The sequence below is a fragment of the Stenella coeruleoalba genome, assembly GCF_951394435.1.
Source record: "Stenella coeruleoalba genome assembly, chromosome: 7".
Classification (NCBI taxonomy): Eukaryota; Metazoa; Chordata; class Mammalia; order Artiodactyla; family Delphinidae; genus Stenella; species Stenella coeruleoalba.
The window spans coordinates 14,798,466-14,826,334 of record NC_137153.1 but is presented as its reverse complement, the minus strand read 5'-3'; the positions used below and the strand labels follow the sequence as shown (position 1 = coordinate 14,826,334).

At 35.8% G+C, this 27,869-nt stretch overlaps 1 protein-coding gene across 1 annotated transcript in view; it reads left to right on the top strand.

Moving 5' to 3' along the window:
* Window positions 1–27,869, top strand: part of FBXO8 (F-box protein 8) — a 38,981-nt gene that overhangs the window by 339 nt on the left and 10,773 nt on the right. The window contains exons 2-3 of the mRNA XM_079927356.1: window positions 14,341–14,677; window positions 17,474–17,600. Of these exons, the coding sequence (XP_079783482.1) occupies window positions 14,349–14,677; window positions 17,474–17,600 (456 nt within the window). The 5' untranslated portion in view covers window positions 14,341–14,348. The remainder of the gene's footprint in view (window positions 1–14,340; window positions 14,678–17,473; window positions 17,601–27,869) is intronic.

Genomic DNA, 27,869 nt, shown 5'->3' with positions numbered 1-27,869 from the left:
CTTCTCGGAAATGATGACCACCGGTGCTCCAGTTGGCAGAAACTTGCCAACCAGCGAGACTTTGGGGCCAATGGCTGTGCGAAGCACCTTGAGTGACAGCGGTGTTGGCTAATTAAAATGAGGAATCCGTGTCAGGAGGCGGGAGTAGGTGTGCTCCTTGTGTTCCTGGGTGACTGGGGACCCCTAGGTCAGCTTGGGACCCCAGGTAGGAACCGGCTTCACTCTGAAATAAAGCCGGGAAACAGCAGAGGTTACGCTCTTCTAAGCCCAGGTGTTGCTTTCCAAGTAGAATGTGTTTTTGGTGCATAGGCAGAGTTTTTGGCTCTTAACTTACTTTTTACAGTAACGTGAATGCAAACACATCCAGTTAAGGTCACGATGGATTGCCAGTTGCTTCAGCTGTTAAACTTTGGTTATAAACTCGGCAGATTCTTAACTTGTCTCTTGCTTGTTTCTCTGTGACTAGGCTCTAGTTTCTTATATGGTGGGTGCTCACTTAATTATTATTAAAATTGGGTGAAATCACAAATGGATCCCAATCCTCAGTCGTTTAAGGGTTTTGTTTTGTTTTTAGGTTCTGTATGTATTTAGTAATTTAATAATTGAATCTACTTCTTTTAACAAGTGGAGTCTTTATTTTCAAGGATCCCAGGTATTTCCATATCAATAGATTATGACCTTTATTACTGCAAAGTGAAGCTAATTTATGTTTTCCATTTCAGCTTTCCATATATTTTTTTAATGTTGCAGCTGGTGACCATATTTCTGGGATAGGGAGAATTTTTACCCCCTAAGAAAATGGTTCACAAACTTGAGCAGATATCAGAATTAAGAATAAATTTTATTCTCTTTTCGGGTTGAGTAGGAAACTCGCCATTTTTATCCAGTTAACTTGACAGTTTGTCTGAGATACTGTATACAGTATGGCAGCTGACTTTCGCTCAAGTGAGCAATCCAAGAGAGAGCACCCAAGACTCTCTCTAGTCTTCTATAAGCTAATCTCAGAAGGGGCATTCCATCACTACTGCCATATTCTGTTGATAGGAGTCAATAAATCCAACTCAGTCACTGTGGAGAGGATTACACAAGGGCGTGAGTCCCAAGACGCAAGGGTCGATGGGAGCCATCTTAGAGGCGGCCTAACGCAGACACCCTGGCTAATAACTTTTAGGAGTTAATAGATAGAAATAACTGAGCAAAAATATGCCTGATTGTAATGAAATAGACAAACTTATACATGGATTTTATTTCTTGGAAAGTTGTTTTTTTTTTTTTTTCCTGGGGCGGGTCTTTTTTTTTCTACTAAATGCCTGAAGAGAGGCTTATTATTTTTCTTGGAAAGCTTTGCTTGAGGAATGACATGTGTGAGAGGAAGGTTTGTGTTTTTAAGGTGTACGTGAACAGAGCATATCACAACTGGAGACTGTGTATTCCTTACCCATTGCCATTTTATATGGTTGAAATGGTTTCAAAATAAACATGAGCGAAGATAGCTTTAAAGGTGGAAAGAAGTTAGGAAAGGCTAGAGGTAAGCCTTTCTAGTGTAGAAAGAATGTGGCAGTCTCTATGTTGGTATGAGAGCAAATAGGGGTGGGAGAGGTCTGTCTGAGAACAGAAATGTGTTTGTGTGTTTGTTTTTAAGCATTTTTAGATGTCAGGTACCACCTTCTTTCAGCATTACCTGGCCGCACATCACCAGCACAGCTTTTGTCAGTGAACCAAATGAGCTTATTGGAAATGAAAGGTACGGGCTTCCGGGTTTATTGTGACACTGTTTTGGCCTTGACCCACTGTAAAATTGCCTATGCTTCTTCCAGGTTTGAAAGATGTTGTCATCTTTTATACCTCAGGTGCTTAACGCCAGCCCGACTGTGTCAATCCTCAAATTGTAGATTTGGCTTTTAAATAGGTACTCCCTATCAGGTTAACATAGTTCATTTATAGTAGGTTACAACCAATTAACTAGTGCAGTTTTGGGCCCTTAGATGTCTGCTAAATTTAGTTTTGGCCCCTTAGATGTCTGCCAGATTTTAAACAGGTGCTTGCTAAAATAACACAGTTGAAATACTTCATTCACAAAATATCTTATGGTAATAACTAGATAAGCTAAACCATGCCTTGTAATTTATTACACTTATTATCAGTTTAATAGGGAATGTTTTGTGTGTTTATTGTGCTTAGAATTGCATAAATTAAAAGATAGTTATTTTCCTTATTTCACGATACAAAAACATGAATTACCAAGAAATTACCTTTTCTTTGATCACAAAGCATTGCAATTAGTCATTCAAATTTATGATTTTATCGTTCATTACTTAACCAACTGCTATGTATTGATACAACTCTCTTTTTTTCCGACATTTTGATTCAGATTTGGAAACTGAGGCTAATCCATTGGCTGACCTATGATAATGTGTCAAAATCATTAACATGAAGTCTATGAATTATACATCAACTCACGTTGCATTTCCATTGAATTATTTTACTTACTATTTTAAAACAACTTTAATGAAATACATCCACTTCTAGAAATTTATGTTCTCCATTTCTTTATTTTTTTCTCATGGTTTTGTTTTACTGACATTTATTGACATAGATTATCCAGTGAAACTTGAATGAGTTTATATTCTATTTAGGGCAAGTGCTTTTGTGATGTAGATAGAGATGAGAAAAGATATTTGCTTTCAAGTTTAGGCTGTTTGGGAATTTAGCTCTGTGATCAGCAGTTTGTATGTATTCTGCAAGAGCAGATTGCAGGGGATTTCATAAGCTATTTGAAAGAAGGAACAAGATTTTAGCAAGTGAGCCATGCTTGGAGAGCCCCTATCTGCTCATCCTGAGCAGTGATTTGTAGAAGTCATGGACATGGGGGGAAACAGATGGAAAGGACAGATGCTAAATACACATACACAGGCACACATACGTCCATCTCCGTCACCTCTTCCTTTTATTTTAATTTTTTAGGATTTTCTCATTTTTATAGGATCATAGAATTTTATAGCAAAAAGAGAACTTAGGGATCATCAAGTTCAAAACCCGCTTTTTACCGGTGAGGAAAGTGAGGCTTTGAGTATTGTGCCCTCTACTCACAACTAGTTGAAGGAGCCTGAATCAAGCTCATGCTTTGTGTCAGTCTGTTTTCATTGTTAGATGTTTTCTCATCTCACTTCTGACTTTCCTGTTGGCTCCTGTCAATATTTATTTTATGTTAATACCTTGTCTTATTTGTGTAAAAGCAATTCAGTGAGAATTACAGTTTTTGTTTTGTTTTCCCTTTTTTTTTTTATTATGGTGAAATATACATAACATAAAATTTGCCATCTTAGCTTTTTTTTTTTTTGCGGTACGTGGGCCTCTCACTGTTGTGGCCTCTCCCGTTGCGGAGGGGCCCAGCCGCTCCTCGGCATGTGGGATCTTCCCGGACTGGGGCACGAACCTGTGTCCCCTGCATCGTCAGGCGGACTCTCAACCACTGAGCCACCAGGGAAGCCCCATCTTAGCCATTTTTAAGTGTACAGTTCAGTGGCATCAATAAACACATCGTTTTGTTTTTTAATTCCACAACTCTCATAGGAATGGCTTTGCAGTCAGTGGGCCTGGAGTGTGGTGTGCCATGAGGAGGTAGGTTGGGATGTGCTGCCATGACCACTGCTGATTGCAGTTGGGTTGAGTAAAGAGTGCAGTTAAAGAATCAGTGTAATTAAAAATAATGCCAGTGAGAAATTTAATAAATTTATTTTATTTGAAAGTTAAAACAGACAGTGGAACATCTCTTGCAAAAGAAGCTGAAGAAATAAGTGAAATTAAATAAGCCCCCAATTCTCTGCTTTTTGGTTACATTTTAAATGACATCTTAATGTTTACATTTGTTTAGATGCCATTTGGTAACACTCATTACAGAATCAAAGAACAGGAAAAAACCTTCAGAAAACAAAGTAATATTGTAAATCTTTTTCGAATTAAAAAAAAAAACCTACAATGGTATGCTTTTTAGTAGCAAAAACTGCTCTTGCAGGACCAGATCTTTAAATTTAATGACTGTTTTTTTAATTTGTTTTGTTTTTTTATGTTTTTAATGTACCCTGTGACCTCTTAGTACTTAGCTATTTCCCTTTTCTCCTGAAAAAGGCCTCCTTGTGGACTTACCCTTCCTTCATTTCTCTACAGTTGTTGCCTTTCAATGTTAGAAGTGTGATTGGTTATCAGGTTTTTTCTTTTCTTTTTTCCCCTCTACTCATCTGTTCTAAACTACTTTGGTGGTCTGCTCTTTTGGAAGTAGAGAAGTAAATGTTGGGCTGCCAATTTGGTTATATATGTATAAAATATTTTATCATAGAATCTCCCATGTTCTTATGCCTTTGAGTAATATCACATGATAACACTTAAAAAGGTTTTTAAAACCTAAAGTAACCAAAAATCTAGTTGTTACTTTCTCATTGGAAAAAAATTGAAAATCTCTTAAGAAGATATAAATGAGTGAATTTCCTCATCTTTAAGGCAATAGAATTTGCATGTTAGAGATAATTCTTTTGGTACACATTTTAGGTCTTTATCTGAGATAGGAAATTTCTTATTTGTAAACCCCACTATTTAGACACTTAAGAAATATTGAAAAAAACTAACCATTTATAATGAGTGTTTAAAGTAGCTCATTCATGTCACTCATAAAGTAGCCATTCATGTTAAACCCGTGATTTAACACTGCTTGCTCAGGAAGAGACTTTATGGAATCTCGTTTGCTTCAGACAGAAGTGTTTAAAGCAGAATGCTTTCCTGAGACCTCCAGGCTGCTTTGTGCTCTTCCCATCTTCCACTGCATGTCATCCATCCATCTAAATGGTGCATAATCCATTCTTTATTACATATGTTTGTTTCCACAGCATGTGCTATTTGAGTGCTTAGTGCCATAAAATTGCTAAAAGCAGTGGTACAGTGTGTTCTTTTAGACTAGTACTTTATTTGATGTTTAACTTGTTACATAGGGATGTTTTGATTAAAGCTGCTTAATATATTTTAAAGATAATTTTATATTAGATATACCAACAGGTATTAATAAAGTAATCTCTATTATTCTTTTGTGGAAATACTCTACTCTTTTGAAAAGAGAACAAGACATTACAATAACAGAAAAGTATTGTTCTCATAAACGTTAATAATTAACTTGGTAGAGTTCTTGGTAATTAATCTAATCTATGCTGCGTCCTAAGTGGAAGTGCCTTTGTGCTATGTTACAACAGATTTGTTTAGACTACCACTGTATTTCTTTTTTAAAAAATGAGAAAAGTACATCCAAAATATGTCAGAAAAATATAGCTGTTTCTCAGATTTTCGCATTAGAAAAAAGGAAATGAGTCAGGGCGTACATACTGCTTTGCCAATTAAAAGATGCTTTTATATATGTTATCTCAGTTAAGGCGTATAGCAATCCTGTAAAATAGATAGGAGTGATTTCCCCTATTTTGTAGGTAACCGAAGATCAGAAACCTCGTTTGAAATATCTAAGGTCATACAGCGTATGGCATAACTGGAACTCCAACTTTAAATTCACTCTCCAAAATAGCAGTGTCAAGAAAACCTACACATGTCTCTCAAGCACACATCATAGAGCCCACATTCTCTAGTCTCAGCATAATAAAGCTAGATATTAATTTTAAAAAGCAAAAGGCCTAAATACTTAGATTAAAAAATACAGACTTCTAAATTATCCAGTCAATGTGTAAAAAAAGTACTATTATTATTGTCGCTGTTATTTTCATAGAAACAAGGATATCTAAGTAGTAAGGAGATTAAACAACTTATTGATTTTTAAAATATTTTTACCAAATTGGATCATTATTCCCACAAATCAGAAATATTATAAAATTGGAATTGAAGCAATCCAAATTAAATCACATTAGTTTATGTACTTTGATTTTTAATGAGTAGTTAAACCAGTTTTCTTTAATGTATTTTGCATTTATGCTGGGTTTTTTTTTATTAGACCGAGTAACAGGCACACATCAATCCTTTTGCATTTATACCGTTACTCAGTTGTTGATACTTCCTAGGTAAATAGTCAAAACATTATTATAGATCTGTATCCTTAAGTATTCGTATTCCTTGATTCTGTCTTCTTTTAATCTATACAGTACATTCCACAAAGTCAGAGGTGATTCATAGGTCATAGGTTTTTAATAATTAGTTGGGTATCCTTAAATCTAAAATAGTTACTATTTGTCATAGACACTAGACTTGCTGTGTCCTTGGTCACCTTCTTTAGAGTGTTTATTAGAATCTCTAGTTCTTTGAAAAACTATATTGTGGTATCATTTACATACCGTAAAATTCACCCATTTTAAGTGTACAATACTCTGTCCTTTTTTTTTCCAGTTAATTGTAGATACACATGCAGTTGCAAGAAATATACCAAGAGATCTCTTGTACACTTTGCCTAGTTTCCCTAGGCAGTGACATATTGCATAACTATTATAGACTATCACAACCAGGATATTGACATTAATACATTGCGCCTATCTTATTCAGAATTCCCCAGTTTATTTTTGCTCAAATGTGTATCTGTGTGTATGAGATTCTGTGCAGATTCACATATCCAGCACCACAGTCAAGACACTGAACAGTTCAAACACCACCGGGATCCCTGGTGCTGCCCTTTTATAACTACACCCACCTCCCTCCTGGGTAATGATGCTGAACGTCTATCATGTGATTGTGTACCATTTGTATGTCCTCTTTGGCGAAATATCTGTTCATGTCTTATGTTCAATTTTTCTTTTTTAACATCTTCATTGGAGTATAATTGCTTTACAATGGTATGTTAGTTTCTGCTGTATAACAAAGTGAATCAACTATACATATACATATATCCGCATATCTCTTCCCTCTTGCGTCTCCCTCCCTCCCTCCCTATCCCACCCCTCTAGGTGGACAAAAAGCACAGAGCTGATCTCCCTGTGCTATGCAGGTGCTTCCCACTAGCTATCTACCTTACGTTTGGTAGTGTATATATGTCAATGCTACTCTCTCACTTCGTCCCAGCTTACCCTTACCCTTCCCCGTGTCCTCAAGTCCGTTCTCTATGTCTGCATCTTTATTCCTGCCCTGCCCCTAGGTTTTTTTTTAGATTCCATATATTATGTGTTAGCATAGGGTATTTGTTTTTCTCTTTCTGACTTACTTTACTCTGTATGACAGACTCTAGGTCCATCCACCTCACTACAAATAACTCAATTTCGTTTCTTTTTATGGCTGGGTAATATTTCATTGTATATATGTGCCACATCTTTATCCATTCATCTGTCGATGGACACTTAGTTTGCTTCCATGTCCTGGCTATTGTAAATATTATGTTCATTTTTAATTGAATTGTTTAATTTTTTGCTTTTGAGTTTGAAAATTGTTTATGTATTCTCGATACTAGTCCTTTGTCAGATATGTGGTTTGGAAATATTTTCTCTCAGTCTGTAGCTTGTGTTTTTGTCTTCACATGGGCTATCAAAGAGCAAAAGTTTTAATATTGATGAGGTCGACTTTATCAACTTTGCTTTTATGGATCATACTTTTGATGAACTCTCTTTGCCCAGACATAGATCCCTAAGATTTCCTTCTCTGTATTTTTCTAAAAGTTTTATTCTTTTATGCTTTACATTTAAGTCTATGATCCATTCTGATGAGTTTTTGAAAGATGTGATATTTAGGTCGAGGTTCATCTAATTCAGTTTTTCTTATTGTTTACCATTCATCCATTCTTGCAGTCAACAAATATTTACTGAGTGCTTTGTAGGTCTAAGGCACTGTGTTTGGTATTGGATTTTTCCATGTAGCCTATTGTGTTGAATTAGTCCCCCATCTTAGTACTTACAGGCAGTTCTTACTCTGCACAGTACCATGTAAACTGAAATGCATGAGTGTTAGAACTGTGACCTTGCTGTGCACAGTCCCATGGAACTGTCAGCCAGTAGTTAGCTTGGTACTGTACAAGGCAAGGACTACCTGTATATATTTTTAAATTTTTATTTCTTTTAATAAACAATAATAAAGCACAGTATGATAGGTAAGTTCCAAAATTATTGTCATCTTAAGGAACATATGTTTGAGTAATTCATATTTTATTTTATTTATTTCTTTAAATTAATTAATTAATTTATTATTTATCTTTGGCTGCATTGGGTCTTTGTTGCTGTGCGTGGGCTTTCTCTAGTTGCGGCCAGCGGGGGCTACTCTTCGTTGTGGTGCATGGGCTTCTCGTTGTGGTGGCTTCTCTTGTTGTGGAGCATGGGCTCTAGGCGTGTGGGCTTCAGTAGTTGTGGCACGCAGGCTCAGTACTTGTGGCTCGCGGGCTCTAGAGCGCAGTCTCAGTAGTTGTGGGGCACAGGCTTCGTTGCTTCGCAGCATGTGGGATCTTCCCGGACCAGGGCTCGAACCCCTCTCCCCTGCATTGGCAGGCAGATTCTTAACCACTGCGCCACCAGGGAAGCCCCTAATTCGTATTTTATAATCAAGAAATATGCTTTAAAAATATAGATCTCAACAGTTGTAACATTGATTTCAAAGATCCAAGAAATTGACACTCTATCCATAAAGCTCTTTATAATTCAAGTTCCTGGGATGTGAAGATGTCATAAAGATCTAGAGTAGAACTTTCTTATTAATCGATTTATTTTGTGATACCGCCATAAGGACTCTTGATATGTTGAATCGTCCCATGAAGTCTTAAAGTTTTCATTTCTAGAAACATGTCTATAGTGATTAAAGATGATGGTAGTACTTAACTGCCAAAAGGTATCTCTGTTATCACTGACTGATAACTAAATACTTGACCTTATTTGCCAAGCTAAGAGTGTCAGCCTAAGCAAAGTTAGTTTCTTCTAACTTTATATATTTACTAGTTGTTATTTTTTTCTCCTAGCGAAGGTAAATGGCATCTCCGAATTCACAGATCCTCAATTAATGGAATTTGGAACCAGGATTATAACTACTCAGATCATTAGGTCCAGAATAACCAGGTGTACTCTGAAATGGGAGAACCAAAATAAATAAGAGTTATCATTTAAAGCGGACTGAGTGGTGACTACAAAACTACCTGTTATGATAAATTCCCTGTGGCTTAGGTTCTCTTAACCCCTATAAGTTCCATGGAATAAGACTTATTCACTGTTTATCTGGTGAGGAAAATGAGTACCACAGACTATAAGCTAAACAGATTCTGTGTGGGAGTCTGAACCAGATCTTTTTTCACGTCAAAGTGTATGTGCTTTCCACAAGAACAGTAGCCTAAAGAGAGGCTGCAGCTGGGAGCAGCATGGAGGTAATAAGCAGTGACAGAGGGAGAAGAGATGAGAGCTGGTGATGAAGAAGCAGATGGTGGATCGTCTTTGCCAGTTCTGGGCATAAGGTTTGGTGGTTAAGACTAACCTTTGGACTCAGATGGACCTGAGATGGAATCCTAAGTTTTCCATTTGCCAGCTCTGAGATCTTGGGCAAAGTTGCTTAACCTCTCTGAGTCACTATTTCTTCAGCTATAAAATTAGAATAATATCTACCTATGAAGGTTGTTTTGAGGACAAAAATGAGATAATGTATTAAAACTTCCACAATGCTTGGCATAGAGTAAGTACTAAATAAATTGTGGTTTATAGTACAAAAACAATATTATGGTTTAATATTTATATTATTAAATATTATATTAAAAATATTGTGCACATAATATTATGTATGGAAGGAGGGAACACAGCCAGGAATTCCAAGCCTTAAATCTGCACATGCAAAGTTAAAGGGGTATTTTTTTCCCCTACTTTCTTTAAAAATACTTCTCCAGCCTTTAAAAGAAAATTTTCTATCACAACTGACAAGAATAATTCTTACTATTTTGATGTTTGCCTTGACAGGGGTCTCCTACTACTCTTAAACTGTGATGCTGAGCATTTATCTCCGTGATGGTTTTCAGTCTGTATGATGCTAAGCTCTTAGGGCAGTAATTCTTATACTTAGTGCACATCAAACTCAGTTATTTTCAAGTTTCACATGCTTGGATTCCTCAATCAGGAGATTTCTGTTTACAGAAAGGTTGTATGATTAATAAAAATAACTGGTGTGTACCTTTTACCCAGATTCACCAATTTTAAACATTTTGCAACATTGCGTTAACATTCTCTCTGTATAGAGACAGATGTTTCTGTTTTTCTGAACCATTTGAGACTGTCTTATACATTATGCCTCAATAATTCAGTTTTTTTCTTAAAGAACAAGAATATACTCTGACAAAACCGCTGTACAGTTATCAAATTCAGAAAAGTTGACATTCATATAAGTATTTTTATCCAGTCTACAGCCCGTATGTCTAGTTTTTCAGTTATCCCAATAATGTCCTTTCTAGCACTTTTTTTTCATGCTAAGATCCAGTCCACACACTGCATTTAGATGTCATGTTTTTCAGTGTCCTTTAATCTGGGATGATTCCTTTCTTTATCTTCACAGCATTGGCAATTTTGAAGGAAAAAAAAGATTATTTATAGACTCTTGGGTTTCTCTGATATTCCTCATGATTAGATAAAGGTTATATATTTTTGGCCAGAGTACTGTATAATTGTTATATCCTTCTCAGGGTATCACGTCCAGAGAGGCATATATGTCCTATCCTTCTCAGGGTATAACGTCCAGAGAGGCATATATGTCCTATCCTTCTCAGGGTATCATGTCCAGAGAGGCATATATGTCCGTTTGTCTCTTATTGGTAAATGTTAAGTTTGAACACTTGGTTAAATATTGTCTGATTTCTTAATTTCTTTTTGTAATTAATGAGTAATATATTTGAGACTCTGTAAATCTTCCATTCTTTATCAAATTCCAGATTCAGCACCCACTGATAATTCTTGCCTTAAGAATTAGTTTTTCTATGATGGTAGTTAAATGATGATTTTTCTAACTCATTATTCAGAATTTTACTATAAGGAAGAGCTTTCCTTTCTTCATGTAATATTTAGTGATAATCAGTGTAGACTCACTCATGGATTTCTTTTTTTTATGTGATAATTGAAGTATCATTCAATAAGTTTTACTGAAATGCTCATCATTTTCACTCTGTGAAAATATGGTTTTGTCAAAACAAATGAGCTAACATTTTATTATTAGCTGTGAAGTGCACTTTATATGTAATGTTTAATACAACAGCCCTCTGAACTATATGTATTACCACTATATTATATGCAAATTATCACCTTAAATATGAGGAAACCAAAGCTTAGACTAGTCGAGTAGATTCTCCAAGGTCCTGTAAGTGCTCGTCAGTGAAGTCAGGATTTGAACTCGAGTCTGTTCAACTTCAAAGTCCACAGCACTATGCTCCCTCTGTGACTTGCTTCACAGCTTCTGTAGTGGATCTCCTGTCTTTTTGAGAGTTTTATCACTTTTCTGACAGTTCTGTCCACCTTCCACACCACTATTACCCTAAGGAAGACTGGGAGTGGCGTGGAACACTGTCGACACCCTTTCCTTTCTCCGAAGGATAAATATATGATAGTAATACTTCTCAAGTGATATATCATACTGTGTTCATGCTTCGTATCAAGAACTGCTTTAAAGGGAAAAAGACATCCTGCAAGGGTAATTTGCAATAGAAGAATATTTATTTAGCAGTAGAAGAATAGAAAATGCAGTTTTCTGTGTCTGAATCACGTGTAGATGAGCCTCAAACCTCCACCCTCCCCATCAACTTGTTTTAATCCTAAGAACCAGCTGTTGGCTTAACCTCTTTTCTACCTGCTGGATGCTTTCCGAATCACTTTATCCAGTGCTCTATTTAAGTGATCCCCATTAAAGTCCAGAGCCTAGGGAAATCACCCTGATTCTGTGTCCCCTAGCAACATCCCTGAGAGTAATAACAGCTGCCTAACCATATGTCCCTAGAAAGATGTTGTAGGGAAAGTACATACAAAATTGATACTAAATGCCTTAAATCTTGAGACTTCAGACATCACAGTCACCACGTTTGATTATTTACCTTTAGTGCTACAAATGCAAAAGAGAAGAATAAATATAATTATCTAAAATGACGACAGATATACTGGGTGAGCTTAGCAATCAATTCAATTTCTAGATATTTTCTTGCTAAGATAAACAGAGAAATGGCTATGATAAAATTTTTTAAATGTTTATGAGTCTTTTGTGTCAAAATTAAGTTGTACTTATGTTGTAACATGACATAGCATATTTAAACATTAAGGAAACTTATAGCTCCTTACAAATTTTTGTTGATATTCTGTATTTTTTTCTGTGTTAATTTACTGTCTGTAGTTTTGCCTTTTCTAGAATGTCTTATAATCGGAATCACATATTACATAGCATTTTCAGGTCAGCTGCTTTCACTTAGTAATATGCACTTAAGTTTCTTGCATATTTTTTCATGGCTTGGTAGCTCACTTCTTTCTAGCACTAAACATTCCATTGTCTGGATGTACCACAGTAAATTATCCATTCACCTGCTGAAGGGCAACTTGATTGCTTATAAGTTTTGGTAATTATGACTAAAGCTGCAGGTTTGTGTGCAGGCTTTTGTGTGGACATGAGTTCCCAACTTATTTGGGTAGATACCAAGGAGCATAAATGCTGGACCATATGGTAAAAGTATGTTTATTTTTGTAAGAAACTGTCAAACTGTCTTCCAAAGTGACTGTACCATTTTGAATTCACACATCCTTGCCAGCATTTGGTGTTGTCAGTTTGGGATTTCAATCATTCTAATAGAAAATAAGAATTTAATTATTAATAGCTTAACCACTACTTCAGGAACTGCTACCATTATGGTAGTATGTGTCGTAGGGAGGAAAAGTTACTACCTTTTGTGGTTTCTTTGCAAAAACAAATTTCCCCACATTTAAAAATTATTAATATGTTCCTTCTCTCTGTATTCTCCCTCCCTCATCTCTTTATAGCTTAAGCTTGTGGATTTCCAAGCAGTTCACAGTAAGGACAAAGAGTGAAAAATTATCCTGGACTATTTTTTCTGTTTTAATCAACAAGTAGCCTGTTACAGTGGCCATTATCCAACTAACAGACAATAATTCAATAAATATACATGCCTTTTTAAATACTGAAAAAATACTCGGTGACATTCTTTGAAATTCGACTCAATTTTCAAATTATTCCTAATAATTTTCAGAATTTCTGGTCACCAGTGGGCTTGGGGAGGGGTTGCTTTTTTATTTTTTGATTATTACTCCTTATTGTAAGCAGCCAGTTAAAACAAAACCATATTTTAAGTTTAGGTCACGCTATGAAATTTATTTGAATGATTTTGAACAAAAATCCATTTCTTCCTCCAAATTTTTAAAACACGCACGTCCCAGTAGTCAACTTGGGCTTTTAAAACAAGAATATTTTGTTTGTAAAAGAGATCATGAAAATAATTATTTGTGTTAGTTAAAAGCTCTTCCTGATTTCATTTTTCTCAGTGAATTTATTTGCCCAGGAAAAGTCACTTATTTGCAAAACCAAGTGAAATAGAAAGTCTAGGCCAATAGTCTTCTAAATATTTGTATATGAGGAAGTCTGATATTTGTAAGAGATAAATGTAGAGCTACTTTGGTTGGAGGTCAAGTGGAGAGAGAAGAGGCTAGAGCACTCCCATCCCTTCTCCTGCCTTTTCCCAGGTACCTCTGAGGAGTCCATAGGGCTCCTGGAGAAGAACTGGAAAATTAGTCTAAATTATGATTTGTATTTAAAGCAGCAACAGAACCAAATAGTCATTACTGAGCTCTTTATCATGGAGTCCTACGTGTCTAATTTATAAGGTTTCGGAATTAGACTTCAGGGCCTATGTTACATTTTATTACAGCCCACAACTTAAGAGCAGACTGGCAAGAATTAAACGAAAAGCCTGTTTCACAGCTGTTATGCATCTGGGAATTTGGTTAAAAGGGCCTAGCTTAGCTTAGCCTGGGTTGTGATAAAAAGCAGGGTGTACAGGTCTTTTAAGTGAAGTCCTGTGCTCTGATCAGAGTTGTATTTATTACTGGCCCATAAGTCCACATAATTATAATTTGTAAGAGTCTTTAAGACGTCAGTAACTTTTAAATCTTAACTTGTGAAAAATGATTATGTCACCTATGGACTTTAAAAGTGGTTAGCAAACTGAGATAAAGGTGATAATCAAACTAAATAGTTCTCCATCCAAGTTTCATACTTACTATGTTCCAACTATTTGTAATTTCCTACTCCATTTAATACGCTTTAATGAGTAATGTTCATTCTGATAAATGAATGCTTCATGTAGACTTGTTGTACCGCAGGGAAAGGTGGATTACTTTTGTAATGTCGCCTTCTTACTCCATTCTGGCTTTCTCCCAGGCTTGCAGATGGGTCAGGGGCTGTGGAGAGTCGCCAGAAACCAGCAGCTACAGCAGGAAGGCTACAGTGAGCAAGGCTACCTCAGCAGAGAGCAGGGCAGGAGGATGGCTGCCAGCAGCATTTCTAACACCAGTCATCGCAAACAAGTCCAAGGGGGCATTGATATATATCATCTTTTGAAGACAAGGAAATCGAAAGAACAGGAAGGATTCATTAATTTGGAAATGTTGCCTCCCGAGCTAAGCTTTACCATCTTGTCCTACCTGAATGCAACTGACCTCTGCTTAGCTTCCTGTGTTTGGCAGGACCTGGCCAATGATGAACTTCTCTGGCAAGGGTAAGTTCAGCCCACCATGTTGGATCCAGATAGCTCTAAGTAGAATCTTGCCTACAGGTTGTGGGGTTTTTGTTTTTTGTGTTTGTTTGTTTGTTTTGGGGGGGTTGGTGCTGCTTGTTAGCATAAACTTTAAGTGGTGAATATTTCATCTACTTTTTATATTTTCTAACCACTATTTGTTCAATGAATTAGGCAAATATTGGAAAGCAAAGAGATAATCTACTTGCTGAAGTGAAAGTAGACTGTAGAAATTTCAGCAGCTCTTTTACCAGGTTAAATTTAAGCTATAAATCTAAGAACTTTTGGTGCAATAGAATCTATGGAACCTAAGTTACTCCTTAACAGATTGTATACATGAGTCATGAAAATGAAAGAATCATTGAATCTTGGGTTTTCTAGCATTCTTTACCAAAGTTTACTTAAGTCTCATTATTTTAAAATGAAACTTCTGAACGGAGTAAAACGTGTCTAAAAACAAGTTTTTTGAGACTTTAAAACCATTTTTCAATGAAATCTATGGAGAGAATCAATTATCTAAATAGCCAAACTTTAGTAAAAATGTATTACCAACAATGACATTTTTAACTCAGGCTTCCCGATGCTACGGAATTATAGTATTAATTATGTAGTTCATTTCTCAACCTTCAGATAGCTAAAAATCATCAATATCATCTTGTTATTCTTCCCTTGTCTTGTCATAATGAAGTTACTGTGGAAGTGAGAGGAAATTCTATTAGTAATATTTAAAGTATAGTTATTAATTTTTAATTGTTCAGTGTAAGAGGAAAGAAAAGTACTTTAGGGCTTCCCTGGTGGCGCAGTGGTTGAGAACCTGCCTGCTAATGCAGGGGACACGGGTTCGAGCCCTGGTCTGGGAGGATCCCACATGCCGCGGAGCAACTAGGCCCGTGAGCCACAACTACTGAGCCTGCGCATCTGGAGCCTGTGCTCCGCAGCAAGAGAGGCCACGATAGTGAGAGGCCTGCACACCGCGATGACGAGTGACCCCCACTCACCACAACTAGAGAAAGCCCTCGCACAGAAACGAAGACCCAACACAACAAAAATAAATTAATTAATTAATAAACTCCTACCCCCAACATCTTCTTAAAAAAAAAAGTACTTTAAAACTGGCTCACTTTTATTTATAACCTCTTTTCTACACTTTAGTATTCCCATCAAACTTAATTTATGATCCTATATTTGAACTTTGTAGAAGAGTTTATTTCTATGCTTATATGAACTCAATCAGAATGTGGTTTTCATTTGGGATTTAAATTTGGATTGTTCATTTTTAAAAGAAATGCTTCCTTTAGTGTTTACCACATAATTATGCCTATATATCTGATGCTTGGATTTTTTTTTTCTTAGTGATAAATTAAAGGCTAGCTTAGTTTTTTGTTTTTTGTTTTTTTAATTTGGATGTTGAGAGGTTCTGTTGCTTTCATGTAGCTTAGTAATAAAATCGAAAGCTATGGGACTAGATTAAAGAGACTGCTAAAATATTGATAATTTTCTAAACAAGTTACTAAACTCATTGTTACGAAATCAGTGATTTCATTTGGTCGGTAAAAATAATGCAAGGATATAAATTAACTATTAAGAAGATATTCCCATACAAAATTAGATATTTTACCCACTATCCTCAGAAATTTTGATGTTACAGGCTGAGACGGTAACTTTTTTGTTTTCTTGTAAGCTATGTGTGTGAGAAAAGAAGGAAGTTTGTGCCAAAAATCCATGATGAATATCAGAAAGTGAAACTATGGTTCACTTTCTGGATGAATACATCCAGAATTTCCAGGCATTGTAATAAGATGAAACGTTAGCTTTCAAATAACAACCAGTAGCTAATGCCTCAAACAGAGTTGGAAACAGGTATACCAATGTGTAGAAACAGTGTGTTTTGAGGTATGAACCATTAGCATTTGAAGTATTACAGATTTTGTAAACAATCATATATAGCTGTGATAGTAAAGAACCAGCGTTTTGAAGCAGTATCTTAAAAACTGCTAAACTTAATGTTGCAATTTAAGTATTGAAGTTATAGCATTATAATTTCTCCCTCTGCCCAGCAACCTTCCTCCTTCTACCAATTCGGTTATATTTCGCAATAGAGCACACTCTTGCTTAATTCTGTTTAAACTCTTGGTTAAGATTGCAAACTCAGGGGCTTCCCCGGTGGTGCAGTGGTTGAGAGTTCACCTGCCGATGCAGGGGACGCGGGTTCGTGCCCCGGTCCGGGAAGATCCTACATGCTTCGGAGCGGCTGGGCCCGTGAGCCATGGCCGCTGAGCCTGCGCGTCCGGAGCCTGTTTGCAAACTCAGGAGTAAGCTCCTTGGATTCAGATCAAGCTGTGTTTCCCTGGGCAACTTTTTTATGGTGTCTGTTTCTTTATCTGTAGCACCAAATCATGGGATTGTTGTAAAGACTGAGCAAGCTAATACTATTAAAATGCTTTAAATAGTGCCTGGCATCGAGTAAGCACTTGGTAAATGTTGGCTATCATTATCATCATCATTATTTATGTTTAACTTCAGTAGGACTCACAAATATTACTAATCTTTGTAACTCACATTTATTAAGTGCTGTCAAAATTGCTAAATTGAAGACATTTGTCTATCTTACTCTGGTAAACAAATAAAACAAGTATAAAAGTAAACATTTTATACTTTAGAGCTGTAAAATCCTATTTTATGTTATTTCATATCACTATTTTATCATATATATACATATTTAACTTAGAAAAATTCAATATAGTCATGTTTTCTCGTCTGCTTTTATCTTACTTACAGGTTGTGTAAATCCACTTGGGGTCACTGTTCCATATACAATAAGAACCCACCTCTAGGATTTTCTTTTAGAAAATTGTACATGCAGCTGGATGAAGGCAGCCTCACCTTTAATGCTAACCCAGATGAGGTAAGTGAAGAATTTGAATATTTGTAACAGTTGCGAACTTTATTGTTGTCTTGCTGCAGCTTTCCAACATAATAAACTTGCAAGTAAATTACAAGTCACTGAACATGACTTTTCAATCATTGCAAAGCCTGGTATTTGAAGTTATTGCTATGTGACTTAGTCATTTCTTTTTACCTTACCATGTCATGTTCTAATCTTGCTACCTGCTCACTTTGTATGGCAGCTTCCATGACATATATGCAGCCCGCCACTGGACTTGGTTGAGATACTACTACATTATAAGTCGAGAACACAAAATATGTTCATCAAACTTTATCTGCAGCATTTTCTTTGTTTCATCATTTCCATTTACTGACAATGCTATTTTTATCAGAGATAATCACAAAGGACATTTTTCTAGTTTGTGACACATAAGAATGTCTTTAAATAATGCCTTTAACAATCTAATACATGATGGCATAGAAACAACTTATAGATTCTGTTATAAAACTGAATAATTTTGCATTAATTCTTTAATTCTTTTTTCTTAAGACAATAAGCAAACACGAATAGAGAGCAGGGAGAGTGGGAGAAGCAAAAAGAACTGTTTGAAGTTAATTAATTATTTAATTATTTCTTAACATAACATATGAGTGATCAAAATGTGAAGACAATTCTTTCTCTGATTCCCCCTTACCCCTGTTCTTATTTTAATATATTCTGGAAAGATTCGGAGTTTCAGAAATGTTTAAGTATCTACTAGACTTACTCTTAGAAATCTAATAGAAATTATGTAACACTCAGAACTAATACTTATGGGTGGATCATTTTCTGTGGAAAAATTTGTCTGGCAGTTATGTTAATTTACTTACTTTTCAAAAACCAACGTTCTTCATTTGTTGTAGAGGTATTAAGGACTCCCTAGTTACCTTAATATTAATATTCTTTAATTAATATTAATTCATATTAAAGAACTACTGATCTTATAAATATGCACATAATAATACAAATGACATTTTGAAATTAAATTGACTTTTGCTTATTATATATTTCTCTGTTAAATTTTTCTTGTACATGAATAAAAATATAACACTGCTACAAAGGTTTACTAATACATGTACATCATCAGTTAAGTCTTAGCCCAAATACAACAAAGTATATATGTTATAAAGCAAATATGTTATAAGCAACAAATATGTTATATTTGTTCTCTTTCACCAGTTTTTACTTTCAGTGAATAGAAGACTGATACTTTTAATGAAAGTAGAATGATTTATAAGAAGTTAAAGTTCAAATTACACATTTGAAACCAATATAATATGGATGTTGCTAATTGAAACAGTTATATGACTAGCATTATAATAAATATTTCACATCAGTATCTTGAGTTAATTGAATGATGATTACTGGAGAAGAACTGGGGCAGAGTAGTACAGCGTTTTACTCCAGATACGCAGGAATCAGGAAAGGCAGCTATTACAGGCCCTGTCTTATGCCCAGTTTATCAAGGCATACTGGCTCCAGTCATGAATTAACACCAATGTTGAGTAAAACTGTCATCTTCAATTCATATCACTTGCAAATGTTACATTCTAAGGAAAGTGTAACTTGGTAAGTACTGAGTTGTAGATTGTCAAAGTCAGACAAGTTGGATGTGACTGCTCATGTTGATTATGGTAAGTAGTCATTCCTCGCTAAAGGAGTACTAATTTTTAAACAAGTTATAAAGCATCCTTATTATGCAAAGATGAAACTGTAGATAGGCCCTTATATACTAGAATATGATATGGGTAGTTTTAAATATCTAAATTGGAAAAGCTAGATGTCAAAATATGTTTCCATCTTTGCAACTACATATATCAGACTATAGAGTTCTTCACCTCCTCTAGAGTGTTTGGGTGGGGGTGGGGGCAGAGAAAAGAGGCAAAATTAAAGTCCTCTTTTTATCTGGCAAAAAAATATTTAAAAATTTCAGTCAAATATTTAAAGAGGGGATTCAATTTACTAATTAAAATAAGATTTTTAGATCTTCAGATTTTTACTTATCCATCCTACCTACCATTGTTATTGAGAGTTGGCTGTATTTTTTCCTTTACTCCCTGGCCTGATTCAAGGATATCCTGGAGCATTCCAGAAGTATTGAATTTACTGTTTTGAAAGGGGCACATACTGCTGCCAGGCGGCATGGAACTGAACCATTCAAAGTGACTTTTGGTTCCAGAATTCTGCTTCTACGCTTTTATGAACATCAGTAACTCAGCAAGCAGCTGTCGCCTAATAACAAAATAGAATTCTCTCTTTACCAGAATATACTTAGGACATAAATAGGCATGGAAGGACATTGAAGTACACTTGTAGGTGCAGGGAAATGAGAAGTATTTTGATAACTATTCCACACTTGCTTTCATTGACTAATAAATAATCAATATCAATTTGGTTGTTTATCCAACCAAAATATAATTGAAAGATTATTCTAATAGGTGTTTTTATATAGAACTTACCTACAATGAGTCATACTTTAGCCAGGTCTTAGAATGACTCTTGCCATGATTTTTTAGTGCTAGCAGTCAGGAAATACTTTATGGAGGTTGATTTTTTTTTCCCCCTTCACTGGAACGCTGTCATCAGATGTGTTATTTGGGTTCATTTAAGCCTGAGAAGTAAATTATTTTTGATGATATGTTTAAATGTAAGTGGTGTTTATTTTAAGTACCTGAGATAAGATGTATATAATTGTTCAGTATTGTAACAAGTCTACTTTTCCATAATTTCTAGTTCTGTACTTAACATTTTGATAGCAAGCATCATTAAAATATTATAAAAATAAGAATACTTACAGCCACAGGGAACGAGATTCTCCAAAGGACATCGTTCATGTCACGGATATGGGTAACCAAACTCCACAGCAGCTGCTGGCAGTGGCTTATGGGGTGGGGGAGAACTTCCGCACAGTTTGTGGTACGATTGTCTAGCACGCTGCTGTTATATGCATGACGTTGTGATCTCAGCTGTATGTAAAGTCTTGATCTTATGCATGAGCTTGTGTACTTTGTGGCAGGTGACCACATTCTAGTAAAGGAATGTGCTAAAAACCATCTGTTTACATTAGGCTGTATTTCCCCTGCATGTACAAGTTACGTGTGTGATTTTATTCCACAGCAGTATTACAATAAAGTAATTTTACTTATCAATCAGTAAGCTATATTCCCTGTGCTCCATTTAGTATTAAACTTTTTCTTGACATAGTTATTTTTAAAACTGGAGTTTCTGAAATTGGTAGTGAATGTGGTTTAACTTTATATTATAGGTTTATTTTTATTCATATTTCTATAAATATGTTTTTAAATTTTTAAAATTATATCCTCATTGGGGTCAGGTAAAAGAAGTCTTTTTTTAAACTGTGTAAGCACATTTTTCCTGTGTTCATATAGAAAGACCCACATGCATACAATCGTATGCATTCTATTAGATTGATCTGGAATAGAATCTATTAGAAGAAACATTTTAAATTTGACCTAAGCATGTGTTTTAGATGGAAATGTATGCACAAACTATTTTTGAGATATCATCTTCTTTTTGTTGTTGGACCAGCTAAAATATAAACAGGAAATTTGGAGGAGTTTTCCATTATAGAAAAGAACTCAGGTGTTTATACTCAGATTTTACAATATCTCATATATTAAATCTTAACTTTTTGCTCCAGTATACTGCAGCAAAATGTTCATTGCCATTACTTCATAGCATAGAAACAATGATGAAAAATAACTTTTGTTCCTGGAGATACAAAACCCTGATATCATCAGAATTTACACATTTCCCAAATGTATTCTTTGTAATAATTATTCCACAGGATAATGGACATAGTCAAAGGATTTCCCAAGTCTAATAAATTTCACCATGATAGGTTGTGATTAGTTGGCTCATTTACAGAATAACCTGTCAAAGCCTCTAATATACTGATGCACATTGTGAATATCTAAGAGGAGGGTATTGTACGCCGTATTATGCAGGTTTATTTGACATAGTGTCTTTTTGGCAGGTGGGTGGGGTGGGGGGAGTATAAAGTAACATTCCAGGGAACACATTCTGAGATACGCTAGTGTAGATTATCTGCAGTCTTTCTATGTGTAAATGAATATGTGTTCTTAAATGAATAGACACCTGGCTTGAATGATTGAAATATCCTGTTGTTCACTGACAGCTACCTGATGTTTATTTTACCTGTAATCTTCTTTTTTATTGGAAGTCTATGGATCTGTAATTATTTGTTCTCTTTCCTTTGGTCTGAGAGTATTAATTACAAAAAGATAAAATAAAACAGAGTTGAGTCTTGACAACCAAGAGCTTTATTCATGTTCTGTATTTTGATTGTAGTCTAACATGTTTAAGGAAAACGTTAGTTTGGAAAGTAAGAGTAGGACAACAAACCTGATAACAATATTGTATTCAAGTAACTACATGTAGACATTGATTAAGTATCCGTGTCAAATAACTTGGAACAGATCATTCATCATTATATTCTTGGTATCTCGTTCTCTACACTAACTCTATTACGTCTCCTGAAGCACAGGAGTATTCCCAGGGAAGGTTGACAGGCCGCTAGATGCTTTTTAGTTCGGCAAATGTACAGCCTTTTGAGGTTTTATCCTTAGTTCTACAGGTCTAGAAATTTGACTTTATCTTTCACCGAAATTAGATCAGTCTCTCAGGAATAAACTTAAACTGTAGGTAGTAGAACCTGAGCCAGGTTGACAATAAAATGGGTGTACTTTGAACAGTGCCTCATAGCATGAAGAAAGAGAGAATGCCTAAGTTCTTAGCTATGTTATAAACTAAAATATATCTAGGACCTAAATGTAAGGCCAGACATTATAAAACTCTTAGAGGAAAACATAGGCAGCACACTCTATGACATAAATCACAGCAAGATCCTTTTTGACCCACCTCCTAGAGAAGTGGAAATAAAAACAAAAATAAACAAATGGGACCTAATGAAACTTAAAAGCTTTTGCACAGCAAAGGAAACCATCAACAAGATGAAATGACAACACTCAGAATGGGAGAAAATATTTGCAAATGAAGAAACTGACAAAGAATTAATCTCCAAAATATACAAGCAGCTCATGCAGCTCAATATCAAAAAACAAACAACCCAATCCAAAAATGGGCAGAAGACCTAAACAGACATTTCTCCAAAGAAGATATACAGACTGCCAACAAACACATGAAAGGATGCTCAACATCACTAATCATTAGAGAAATGCAAATCAAAACTACAATGAGGTATCACCTCACACCGGTCAGAATGGCCATCATCAAAAAGTCTACAAACAATAAATGCTGGAGAGGGTGTGGAGAAAAGGGAACCCTCTTGGGACTGTTGGTGGGAATTTAAATTGATACAGCCACTATGGAGAACAGTATGGTTCCTTAAAAAACTGAAAATAGAACTACCATACGACCCAGCAATCCCACTACTGGGCATATACCCTGAGAAAACCATAATTCAACAAGAGTCATGTACCACAGTGTTCATTGCAGCTCTATTTACAATAGCCAGGACATGGAAGCAACCTAAGTGTCCAACAACAAATGAATGGATAAAGAAGATGTGGCACATATATACAATGGAATATTACTCAGCCATAAAAGGAAATGAAATTGAGTTATTTGTAGCGAGGTGGATGGACCTAGAGACTGTCATACAGAGTGAAGTAAGTCAGAAAGAGAAAAACAAATACTGTATGCTAACATATATATGGAATCTAAAAAAAAAATTGTTCTGAAGAACTTAGGGACAGGACAAGAATAAAGACAGAGACATAGAGAATGGACTTGAGGTCACGGGGAGCGGGAAGGGTAAGCTGGGACGAAGTGAGAGAGTAGCATGGACTTATTATATACACTACCAAATGTAAAATAGATAGCTAGTGGGAAGCAGCCGCATAGCACAGGGAGATCAGCTCGGTGCTTTGTATCCACCTAGAGGGGTGGGAGGGAGATGCAAGAGGGAGGAGATATGGGGATGTATGTATATGTATAGCTGATTCACTTTGTTATACAGCAGAAACTAACACACCATTGTAAAGCAATTATACTCCAATAAAGATGTTACAAAAAATTAAAAAATAAAAAATATATAGGGATAATTGGGTCCTCAGTGCCCTGCACCAGGCTGCTCCACTCAGTATGATCTGCTACCTATAGTACCCACCTTCCCTGTATGTTTCATCTAGGGTGTTTTTGGCTTGAAAGAACAAAGAGCCTAATAATGGCTTAAATCATATAAATTTATTTACTTCAGAAGACACCCAGAATGGGTATCCCAGAGTTATTTCAGTGATACAGTGATCTCATCGTGGGACCTCAGTGTGTTGACTTTTGCCCTCTCTTGATAACAAAGTAGCTGCCACTACTCAAGATATCACATTCTCATATGAAAGTACCCTCCTCAAATTCCTTATGCTTATTAGAGAGAAAAAATTCTTTTCGGGAGCCTTCAGTTCACGAAAACTGAATCACATGAACACCCGTAGACCAGTAGAAAACAGGATAGAAGGGTTATGTGATTGGCTTAGACTTAACATGATTTAGCAACTGTGGCTGATATGGTAGAAGCAGTGAAGGAGCGAAACGGCCTTTGGGAAGGCATCCAAGCATCTGCAACACTATTTTCACTAGTGAGCCACTTGAAAAATGTGTGATTTTGCTTCCCTTATTTCTGCGGCTCTGCTGGTTTGGACACCTTAATGCTCAAGGCAGGAATATTGACACCAGAGGCACAACAATTCAAACTGCTGGCGGAGGCTACCTTCTTGCCATTTTAGTCCTCCTGCCACTGAGCAAACAGACCAAAAGGAAAAAATTAAAAAGGTATGAGGGTAGATAATTATGTTGTGGTTGAAGTGACTGAGCCTGATTACCAGAAGGAAATAGTTACTGCTACACGGTGTGGAAAAACAAAAGGATACAAGTGGAACTCGGGAGATGTCTAGAGTTCTTCTAATTCCATTATATTCAACTGTGAAAGTTATTGTTGAAAAATCACAGTAGTCCTGTAGGGGCAGGGTTTAAATCCCATCACTAGATAAAGAATCTCGACCAGCTGAGAGGCTGGCTTCATTCCTCAAGAGCTAAATATAGATTATCCCAAGCTAATCATGTTACTCCCATTCCCCTTGGCTTCCATGACATCCATGTAATCCAGTTCTGACCTGTGACACAGACCCTGTGACAAAAGAGTACTGTATATGCACACGCACAGTTCTGGCCATCGGTATATAAGGATGCAGTGACAGGAACACCTGCGGCCACCCTGAAGCCATGCAGGTTGTTAACAACACACCAAGAATAGCACATTGGAAGGAAAGAATTGGGTCCCATGATGCCAAGTGTGAGCCTAAAAACCTGGAGCCTTAGTAGATGGGATTCCTTATACAAGGTAATAAATCCCTGTACTTTTTTTGAATTGAGGTTCCTATGTTTGTAATCAAAACATCCTAACGCTGCATCATCATCATCATCATCATCATCATCATCATCATCACTGCTGTTACCCAAACTCGTAGGAGTTTGATATGAAATCCTGAACAAAAATTTGTTCATAAAAATAAGCATCGCTAATTCTCATTAGCAAGTTAATTTTATGTCTAGATTGCTGATGAGAGTTTAGAGTAAAAAGAGCTAGTTGACAATGAGACGAGTCCCTCACCAAATGTAGCTTCTCCTCTATAAAGATTATTTACCCCGAAGACCTAAAACACTCACGTTCATCGGCAAAGTCCCTTTACCTTGATCATCCTTAGTGTCAAAGGGCAAAATTATGCCTCTGAGACACTGAATATTATCCTCTCGATAAGTTAATAACCTTCATCCAGGTACAGCTGGTCAAGTCATACTAAACTAGAGGCCATTAACTCTCTTCAGGGCAACATGATGTATGTGTGGGTATATATGGATGTATGTTTCTGTCTGTTTCAATCTGATCTGTTGTGTGTTGATTTTATGATTAAGAAGAAAACTTCATCCTGTGTCTATGAGGTCAACTTTATTTTACACTCTGCCCTGACCATACTATATCTGTGGTCACCCTCCCTTACCCTTCCTTGTCTGCAAGAGGCATTCCAGCATGTGGTTTAGAATCAGTCCATAGAAAGACACTGGTAGACTCAGTATAAACCTTTCAGAAGCTTCAAAGAGAATCAGTTTCCCAGGCTGCTTGCTAGTCTGTATCTAATTGAAAAAGATTCAGGCCTGGAGTATTCCATAGTTTATTCATCACTCAAACCACCTGATGGGTTTTGATTCTGTTTTCCTAAGTCTGTTATAGGAAATACGAATTTGCTACCTCATTTAAGTGTAAATTGTCTGGGGTAAAAGCATACTGAAATTAGTGCGCAATGTACTGATCTAGGACTTTGGTCTAGAGGAAAGAATAAAATTAGAATATTTTTTTGTAATATCTTAGCACCACAACCCTCATACTACAAATTTAAAAATGTGAAATGCTAAAATGAGCAAGATTTTTTCTTTGTATGAGTTTTGTTACACATTTAGATAAGTGTACCTAGAGACTTTGCAGTATTGTATTAATATTTTAAGTACATTTCAAAGAAAAATCTGTTTGCCTTTTGTTTCCTTACTTTACCCTCTCTGACCACCTTGGCACCTCCACCATGTTCTTCTTTATCGATGTGACCACATTTTCAGTGAAACTTGACATCACTTTCTAGATTTAAGTTCTCAGCTTTAATGTCCAAGGTAGTTGTCTCTCCTACATCTCTTTCCTGAATTTGAAATTGCTGCTACCAGTGTCACAATGAGTGCTTTTTTTCAGTAATTGAAAAGACAATATTTCCTCAATTATTGGATGTCATCACTTGTACAGCATCCATCAATTTAATTACAGCTTTGAAATATGGAAGTTCGAAGGAAACACTACATTAAATGCAATTTTTTGACCAACTAATCATAGTGTACATTTATCCATAAGATTATGTAACCTTTTTTTCTTTCGTATCAAAGTTTTTAGAGATGCCTTCTTTATAATCAAAGTCTTAACATCTTTCTGAATCACTTATTAGCAGTTAAATATATCATTAGAATGACATGTTGCTTTTTATTTTTGGAATGGTTGCTTCGACCTTTGGGGGTTTATAATTTGAGGCATTTACAGTGTACTGGTCCAACTCATAGGTTTTTATGTTATTTTTTTCTTTTGTTATGTTATTATTTTCTCTTTTTTCCCCTATTTGAATTATATAATCCTTACAAATCTACAGCTTCTCTTGAAAGTCATCTGGAAGCTTTATACAGAGAGATTCAAATATTCATTCAACAGATACTTATTATCTCTCCACTTGCTAGTTATATGACTTTGACCTTGGGCAAATTATTTACACTCTCCATGCTTCAGTTTCCCCATCTCTAAAATGGGGACAATAGGGGAATTCTCTGGCAGTCCAGTGGTTAGGACTCTGAGCTCTCACTGCCAACAGCCCAGGTTCAATCCCTGGTTGGGAACTAAGATACCACAAGTTGCACGGCGTGACCAAAAAAAAAAAAATGGGGACAATAATAGTACCTATATCATGGTAGTGTTGTGAAAATTTAATGAAATTATATGTGTTAAATGCTTAGTGCTTCTAAGTGCTCACTAAAATGTAGTCTTATATTTATAATACAAGTAGAGCTACACACACCACACACAGGAGAAGGCACTGCTCTAGGCTTGGAGGTTCTTCCTCTCCTGGAACTTTTGGATTGTAGTAAATACATATTTGACACCTGAGTAATGGTCCTTCATGAAGTATGTATCAGTCACAACAACATCTTCTAGCTTTAGATGGTGATACACTTTGCCTTTAATTTCATTTTCTGACATGTGATGAGCAATCTTTGCATATACAATAACTTTTTAGTTCAGTGGTACTGTTTGGTTTAATCTTCTTGAAGACATTTTAAGCAATAAATCGAGGTCCAAAATTATGTTCAAGTTAAAATGTGTCTTGGCTGAAATGGTGGTAGGATGAACAGATACTTTAATTACATGAAGAAGTATGCACATGTGTTGGCAGTGAAACTACCATTTAAATCCTAACTTCTCTGCTTGTCTACTATTAAGATTTGGGCTTTTAAAAAATTTTTTAATTTTAACCTCCGTTTGAAAGTATATGTTCTGTTAGGAGAACACTTAAAAAGAATTTTGTTTATTTAAAAATTGATTCAGAGCTGTTAAAACATACTTATAAATGTACATACTAGAATTTAGGTAACATGATAAAATTGTAA